General features: G+C 60.0%; 1 protein-coding gene across 1 annotated transcript in view; it reads left to right on the top strand.

Annotated features, from left to right (window-relative positions):
- Nucleotides 1-8,423, top strand: part of PPL (periplakin) — a 76,003-nt gene that overhangs the window by 56,551 nt on the left and 11,029 nt on the right. Inside the window, exons 2-12 of the mRNA XM_009995447.1 lie at nt 871-989; nt 1,580-1,679; nt 2,350-2,504; nt 3,522-3,642; nt 4,493-4,618; nt 4,976-5,017; nt 5,144-5,305; nt 5,684-5,791; nt 6,289-6,384; nt 7,397-7,519; nt 8,336-8,420. Coding sequence (XP_009993749.1) covers nt 871-989; nt 1,580-1,679; nt 2,350-2,504; nt 3,522-3,642; nt 4,493-4,618; nt 4,976-5,017; nt 5,144-5,305; nt 5,684-5,791; nt 6,289-6,384; nt 7,397-7,519; nt 8,336-8,420 — 1,237 coding nt within the window. The remainder of the gene's footprint in view (nt 1-870; nt 990-1,579; nt 1,680-2,349; nt 2,505-3,521; nt 3,643-4,492; nt 4,619-4,975; nt 5,018-5,143; nt 5,306-5,683; nt 5,792-6,288; nt 6,385-7,396; nt 7,520-8,335; nt 8,421-8,423) is intronic.

Genomic DNA, 8,423 nt, shown 5'->3' with positions numbered 1-8,423 from the left:
TAGCTGTGGCTCTGTGCAGTCCCCAGGAGGGATGAGGCCACCACTGCTCTTACTTGCTGGTAGTTGAGTATATGTCCAGGGAAGCCACCACAAAGCCCTGGAAGAGGCTGACAGGCCATGTCCACCCTCAGCTTTGGCTCACCCTGCTGTGGAGGGCAGGAGATTGTGTCCTGTGCTGGCCTGGAAAAGCTCATGTGGTCAAACCCTGCCCCATGCTGGACCTTGTTGCTGCAGGACCCCTTGGAGCTGGGCTGCTGGGGCTGCTGGATGAGGCTGTGTCCAGCTGGGGGGGGAGGGGCTCCGCCCCACACCAGGAGCTCTGCCCCACACCAGAAGCTCTCTGCCCCACACCAGGGCAGGGGCTGGGTTGGGTTCCTGCTGCTCCACCAGCCAGCTCTGCTCTTCCCCAGCCAGCCCTGTCAGCCTTTGCAGGGGACACCCAACTCATCTCCTGGGACCTGCACCGAGCAGTTACCACCACCCAGCACCACACAAAGATTAATTTTACCACCGCAATAACGAGGCCATTAAGACTCATTATCCCCACTCAACGGCTGGGATTGGAGTGATCCAACCCTTGGTTTAAGCCCAAAGGAGCCCCAGTCTTGGCACTTCCCTGGCCACCATGAACCCCCCAGCCTTGCCACCAGCCTTCCCACCATCACCCCCCCTTGCTGCAAGGGTTTTGGGGTGCACACCCTGCTCCTCCCGGCCCGCAGAGGGGAGCTGTGGGCCCTGCCTGGCACAGCATCCAGCCCTGGCACGTTGCAGCCTCTCCTTGCAGCCCCAGTGACAGCAAGAAGATGAAATGTTTAAAATAAGCCCAGCGAGGCAAAAGCTGCATCACGGGTTGTTCTGCCTCTGCTCCAGCTCAGCCGTCGCTGGGAACATTTCGGGCTGACCCTGCCAGCCCGGCTGCCTGGGACCCACATCACCCCGGGAGCAGAGAAAAGCAGCGCTGGGCTGAAGCACCAGGAGGGGGATGCAAAGTGAGCTCTCCCATCCCTTGATTTGCTTTAAGTTGTCACTCCTGGCAGGGCAAAGGGAGCCCAACATCACCCTGGGAGCACGAACCCAGCGCTGGGCTAAAGCACCAGGAGGGGGATGCAGCGTGAGCTCTCCCATCCCTGAAATCCTAACTCCTTGCAGGGCAAAGAAAGCCCCGACCCTGAGGAGGCAGAGCAGGGGTTCCGAGCCCGGGCTGTGCCCCAAAGCGGGGGGAACAGCCGGGCCGGCAGCCCGGGGGGACCCCCCCGCCCCGCTGCGCGTGTTCCCCGCTACTCCTTGTCCCCCTGCAAAGGGCACTTTTCCTTCTGGCTGCGGAGCCAAGGGGAGGCTCAGCCTCATCTCCGGCACCAGAGCCACCAAGTCCCCAACCCCCTCCTGGCAGCTCAGCCCCAGTGTTTTGGAAAAAGCCTTGGAGGCGGCAGCGGTGCCTCAGGCGCAGCTGCAGCGGGGGGGGCTGGTCCCGCACCCCCCGCCCCGGGACCCCCGGGCAGCCCCGCCCGGGGGGTGGTGGGGATGCTGGGGGGGCTGGGGTGACGGCTCTGCCCCCCTCTTTTTCTTTTTATCTCCCCAGCATCTCCAGCAAAGAGCTGACCGAGCTCATCGAGCGCCTGCAGAAAAATGCCGACCAGGTGGAGAAAAACATCGTGGAGACCGATTCCCGAATGCAGAATGTAAGAGAGCACCGGCCCCCCCGGCCCGGGCTGCTCCTCCTGCCACCCCAGCCCCGCTCCACTGGCCTCTTGTCCTCTCCTCGGGCACGTCTTCACGGCCCCCCTGCCCTGTGCTGAGCCCTAAAGGAGAGATGTGGGGGTTCCCCTGGGCCGTGGGGAGAAGGGAGGGTGTAACAGGGCCCCAAAATCCTTCCCTGCCCAGGGCAGGGATGTGCATACCTAGGTGTGTATCCCAACAGGCAGGTGGGACAGAGGAAGAGGGGCCTGAAACGCCCTCCCCTTCCCAAGGACGCACCCCGAGACAACAGCCCCCCAAGCCACAACCCTCCCTTGGGGCTCAGACACCCGGGGAGAAACCAAAACACCTCCCTGGTTGTCCGTCCTGCCCATCGCTGCTGCACAGGGCAGGAGCAGCTGGCCCAGCCCTCCCGGGTACCACTGACTGTCCCCTGGGGAAGAGGGGCCTGAAACGCCCTCCCCTTCCCAAGGACGCACCCCGAGACAACAGCCCCCCAAGCCACAACCCTCCCTTGGGGCTCAGACACCCGGGGAGAAACCAAAACACCTCCCTGGTTGTCCGTCCTGCCCATCGCTGCTGCACAGGGCAGGAGCAGCTGGCCCAGCCCTCCCGGGTACCACTGACTGTCCTCTGCTGCCCTTTCCTCCCCAGGACCTGCACAAGATCAAGGCCTGCCAGCTGGCACAGCACAAGGACCTGACAGCCCAGAAACTCAGCGAGTCTGAGAAGCTGCTCTACGTGCTGGACGGGGACGCGGCCGTTGCCCGGCACATGAAGCACCCCCAGGGTGACATGATTGCAGAAGAGTGAGTAGCAGGGGTGAGGGGGCTTGTCTCCAGAGCCCTGCAGGGTGGAGGACCCTTCTCAAGGGGCTCAGCTCTTGCCCACAGCTGGAGGAGGCAGCACAGGCTCCACAGCCCAGTTCTCAGTGAGGAGCACAAGCCCCAGCAGCCTCGGGCTGACCTAGAGTGAGAACAGGGGCACAGCAGGCAATGTGCTCTGCACAGAGCACCACGGGGTGCACCACTCTGGGGAGACCCTCCCTGCAGTGCTAGGTCCAGTTCTGGGGTCCTCAACACAGAAATATTTGGATTGAGTCCAGAGGAGGCCACAAAGATGGTCCAAGGGCTGGAGCAGCTCTGCTCTGGAGCCAGACTGGGAGAGTTGGGGTGTTCAGCCTGGAGAAGAGAAGGCTCCAGGGAGACCTTAGAGCACCTTCCAGTGCCTGAAGGGGCTCCAGAAAAGCTGGGGAGGGACTTGGGACAAGGGCAGGGAGGGAGAGGATGAGGGGCAACAGTTTTAAGATTATTAGAGGGGAGATTGAGATGAGATATGAGGAGGAAATTCTTCACGATGAGGGTGGTGAGAGCCTGGCCCAGATTGCCCAGGGAAGCTGTGGCTGCCCCATCCCTGGCAGTGTTGAAGGGCAGGTTGGATGGGGCTTGGAGCAACCTGGGCTGGTGGGAGGTGTCCCTGCCCATGCAGGGGGTTGGAACTAGGTGGTCTTTAAGGTCTCCTCCAACCCAAACCATTCCATGACTGTGTAATATCTGCTCACAACTGAACAGGCCACACTCCCCCAGCACCAGTCTGCCCTGAGCTGGTGGACGTGATTCACATGGGAACCTTTGCCCTCTCCCTCCCCAAGCCCATTGCACAACATGTTTGTTGTCAGCCTGCCTGGCAGCACTGGCCTGCCCGAGGTCCCTGAGGGACAGTCTCCCTCCTTAGAGAGGCTGGGAGGGGATCAGCTGCAGCCACGGATGCCAAAGCTGGTCCATGTCCACGTCCTGCATCCCACCCTCCTCTTCCCCTTCCTGCAGCATCCGGCAGCTGAAGGAACGAGTGGCCAACTTACGTGTGAAACACCAACAGATCTACAGCTTCCCCCTGCAGCACATCGAGCCCCAGGTCAACTGGTCCACAGAGATCGAGGAGAAACAGGTACCGAGGGGACCAGCAGCACCAGTGGGGACAGACAGGACCTCGTGCATCTCCCCCGTGGCTCCTGGAAGCCTTCTTGGCTGCTGGAGCCTGGGAGCAGCAGAGGCAGGGGAAGGAGGTGGGGAGTTGGGTGGCAGGGGAGGGTGGTGGGACAAGGAGCCAGGCTGAGAGGGGAAAAGCTCCAGGGGATCAGGGGTTTCTGGAGGAGCACACACCAGCCTGGCCTTCAGGACATGGGGCTCAGCCCACTGACCTCTTGGGTGGGCTCAGGGAAACCTCTGCCCTTTCCCATCCAAGGATGGAGACCACGCTCCTTCTCCAGGCAATGTGCTCCAACACCCCAGTGCCCTCAGGGTGGAAAAGCTTCTCCTCATACCCAATCTGTGCTTCCCCTGTTTCCATCAAGCCTGTCACCTCTCCACCACACACCACCCTGCAGAGCCCTGCTCTGTTTACTCAACAAGTTCCCCAGAGTTATGAGAAGGATGCTGTTGGGTCCCCCCCCCCCCGAAAGACTTCTCCTGCCAAGGCTGAAACAGCCTCAGCCTCTCCCATTGGGCCCTTGTCTTGGCATTCCCAGTCACCTCCTGCCTCAGGCTCTGCTCTGGGACCCTTCCTCTTCATTTTACCCCAGCACTGGGCTCTTCCAGCCAGAATAGAGTTAAAACCCCCAAACTGGCCTTCCCATGGCCACCATCCAGCACAGCCAGCCTTGACCCACAAGGCTCCTGGGCACCACGAGCTTCCAGTGCTGGAGCCTGTCCAAGCTCAGCTCCATTCCCACCTCCAAGAGGAGTTTCCCAGTTCATCCCCTTCCCCCATCATTCACCTCCCCTCTCATGGACCACAGGATGCACTGAGCAGCAAGGGCTTCGGGACTGACCTGCCACTGGTCAACAGCCAAGTAGAAGAGCACAACATCTTCCACAACGAGGTCATGGCCATCGGCCCACACATCGTCAAGGAAGGCAACAAGGTCAGCTCTCCTGCCCCCCTCCCTGCTGCCCACGGGGTCACAGACACAGAGTGGTGGGGTTGGAAGGGACCTCTGAAGATCACCCAGTCCAGCCCCCCTGCTAGAGCAGGATGCCCTGCAGCAGATCCCACAGCAGGTCAGCCCTACCCCAAGCCAGGTGAGGGCATCCCCACCATCCTATGGCCTGGGCCAGCCTGGGTGGTTGCCCAGCTCCACACCTGCTCCCAGAGCTGAGCATCAGACACCAGCTCTCACTTTCCAACGAGGCAGATCTCAGACCCCCATGTCCCCTCCCTCATCCAGCCCCCAACTCTCCAGAGCCATGTTCCTAACTCTTGCCTTCTCCTCTCTCACCAGGAATTCATGAACGAATTCCAAGCCAAGTACCAGAAGCTGCTGGTAAGAGACCCCTGAGATGCTGGGGGCAGAGCCCTTGGCAGGGCTCCCTTCCCGGGGTGGCCAAGCACCCCCAGGGGACCCGTGGGGAGGAGGCTTAGGCTGAGCTCTCCCCTCTGACCCTTCCAGGCCAGTTCCCAGCAACGGCAGCAGGATCTGAACTCCCTGCAGGACTACATGCAGCGCTGCACCAACAAGCTCTACTGGCTGGACCAGCAGGCCAAGGACAGGACCCACTACGACTGGAGTGACCACAACCTGGACTATCCCAGCCGGCGCCGCCAGTACGAGGTCTGTGCTCCAGCCTGGCCGGGGGTTTTGCAGGGAGGGGGGTGGGCACAGAGCCAGGGGAGCAGGCTGGGGCTTGGTCTGGAGCAGAAAATGTTCCTTTCCCCGTGCCTCAGTTTCCCCCGCACCATCATGAAGCACTTTTCAGGTGCACGGGTGGTAGCAGGAGGGTGATGTGAATCCTTCCCTGCTGCCAAAGGCAATGGCAGGAGGAAGCTCAGTGGCTTCCTTGTTCTCCTCTCCCTTGGCAAGAGTCACATCTGCAGCAACATCTGCAAAAGCTGCAGCACTTTTGGTCTTGTGGACCCTTTCAGAGTAGCTCAGGACACAGCCAGTCTCTCTCTTTGCATGAGGATTAATATCTTGCCTCTCTCCATCTAGAACTTCATCCACCGGAAGCTGGAGGAGAAGGAGGAGGCCATCAACAAGCTCCATGCAGATGGAGATCAGCTGCTTGCCCAGAACCACCCTGGCAAGAATGCCATCGAGGTGAGCAGCAGGGCTGGGCTCCAGCTTCCCCACCTGCCCTGGTGCTCAGGTGGCTCGTCCAGCCCCTCTCCAGCACGGGACCTGGTGCCAACACAACTCGTGACTGCACTTCCCAGGATGCCAAATGGGAAAAATTCTCCTTCACCAGAAAGTGTGTAAATACCATTGGAGGGGCCAAGATAAACTTAAGGAGCTCTTCCCACCTTCCTCATTCCTGCAGTGATTACCCTGTGCCTGCCTACAAGGGATAAATTCCGGTGGCAAATGCCACCTTTGATGGGAAGAGGGACACAAGGCCATAGGATCTGCCACCTCCCTGTGCCCATCCCCATGCTCCCAGCTTGGGACTAGCTCTCCTAGCTGTGACCTGAGCATCTGGGTGGCTTCAGAGGCAGGACAAGGAGCTGTTTGCTCAAAGGGAGAAGGGTCCTTTGTGGTGGGCACCCCTAGCACAGGGTGTCCTGCCAAGGTCCACCTCCCACCCCCCTGTGTTGCAGGCCCACATCGAGGCAGTGCACGCCGACTGGAAGGAGTATCTCAACCTGCTGATCTGTGAGGAGAGCCACCTCAAGTTCATGGAGGACTTCCACAAGGTACCAGCCCCCCAGGGGCACTGCCCAGCACACAGAGTAGGTGCTGGGTTGCAGGAGACCCCAGCAAACATACGAGCTCCTGCTGCTCTGGAAACAGGGTAGAAAAGATGTAGTCCTTTACGGGGGCTTTCAGGCTCAGAGGACCACTCTGAGCTGGTAACACAAGTCATAATTGCTCAAGCACCAAACTTGCTTGGCCAAAGCATGACTTGCAGAAAGCTCCAACACAGGGTCCAGGAGCCACAGCCTGGTGTTGGCATCCCCATCCACAGGACAGCTGAGCTATCTCCTGGAGGTACCTCACCCCCAAAACAAGGCTCAGGGAGAATTTGCAAGCTCCTCTTGGAAGCAGAACAGGTCCAAGTGGGGTAATTCCACCTGCAGAAAGCAGAGTTGTCCCCCCGGGGAGCCCAGCACAAGGGCTCAACGCCCCAGCTGAGCTGGGCAGACAGATGTCTGCTGGATAAATGGCATCCAGCAGCCAGAGAGGCTCTGCTGAGGAGCAGGTCCACCTGGATTCCTTTCCCACAGCCGGGGTGTGTTGAAGATGTGCTGAGTCTGTTGCCAAAGCTGAAGGCTGGTGCCCAGCCCAGGCAGTGCCTTGTGTGGGTACCTGCCAGAATAACTGCCCCAGGGGGTGGTTTGTGTGTGGAAGAGCTTGGCTCCTTGCACTGCTCCTTGGCACTGGTGAAGGAGACACCAGGCACTGTCCTGTTGTTGTCCCAGTGAACCAAAATTGAGGGCTGGGAAAGGTGGAATTTAACAACTCAGCAAGAGAAGACCATGGAGTAAATTGCCCTTGGTTGTCCTTCCCCTAGCTCTGCTGTCCCAAACATGGGAAATGTGAGAGGTGATTCCTCTCCTTTCTCCAAGTACTTCTGAGTGTCCAGCTGCCCATCCCAGCTCCTGGTGCCTGTCCCTGCTCTGGAAGCATGAAGACCAATGTGCTGGGGTGGGTCTGCTCCACATTTCAGCAGCACCCTCTCTCACTAGAGCCTTTGCCTTTCTGCAGTTTCAGAAAGATGCTAAGGATGCCCAGGAGCTCTTGAAGAAGGTGGATACGGACCTGGATCAAAAATACAGCCCAGAGTTCAAGGACAGATACCAGCTTGAGTCTCTGCTCCGGGAGCTGGATGTGAGTATCAGTGCAGGCAGGACCAAAGGTGAGGCAGCAGCAGGTGCCAGTGTCCTTGACACCAAGGGAGGGACATCCCTGCTGGAGCAGCTTTCAGGACCGTGCTGCTGCCTCCCTTTACCTGCCCCCTCACTCGACTCTTCCTTCCCCTCTGGCTAGAGATTGCCTCCCCCATAGCAACATAATTGCTCACTGGGCTGGTTTTTATTTGTTCTTTCATTGAGTTAGTGCTCATTAAGGGCAGGAGCATAATTAGACCTGCTGCCAGAGGAGGTTGTGGAACTGGCTGTGCTGTGAGAGCCGGGCTGGGAGATCACCCACTTGGGTGGGGCTGTGCTGAGCCCAGCCCAGCCCAGCCCAGCATGCTGCAGCAGGCCCAGGCCAGGCACATGTCCTGGGACAGCTGACAGCTCTTCCTGAGAACTGTTCCACTCCTCCTGTGTGCTCCATCCCACCCAGCACGGCTGCAAGCAGAGCCTGGTGATGGGGCTGTGATCAGAGCTACTGGCTGGGACTGGGGCTTCCAGCAGGCAGGTGGCTGTGGAGCAGGGAATGGCTGGTAGTGCCCAGTGGGCAGTGCCAGGGCACAGTCCCAGGCCTCAGCCTGGCTGCAGAAGCAGGAAGGGAAGTGCAGGGACACTGGGTGCAGGGACACACCACCTGCAGAGCAGGACCCACGAGCCGCTTTCATTCCTACAAACACCAGCCCGTCCTGGCAGCCTTGACATGAGCTCCTCCCCAGCTGGAGCTTGTTCTTCCCACGTTTCCTTACCGGTTTTGCTCCTTCCTCCCCCCCCACCCCCCCCGCTGTGCTAGGACCAGGAGAAGGCCCTGGAGAAGTACGAGGCAGTGGTGAGGTCCCTGCAGGAGCGCAGCCTGCAGGTGCTGCCCCTGCGGTACCGCC

The sequence above is a fragment of the Chaetura pelagica genome, unplaced genomic scaffold, assembly GCF_000747805.2.
Source record: "Chaetura pelagica isolate M959 unplaced genomic scaffold, ChaPel_1.0 scaffold64, whole genome shotgun sequence".
In the NCBI taxonomy this organism is placed as follows: Eukaryota; Metazoa; Chordata; class Aves; order Apodiformes; family Apodidae; genus Chaetura; species Chaetura pelagica.
Note: the sequence above shows the minus strand (reverse complement) of the source record. Positions and strands in the feature narration are given on the sequence as shown.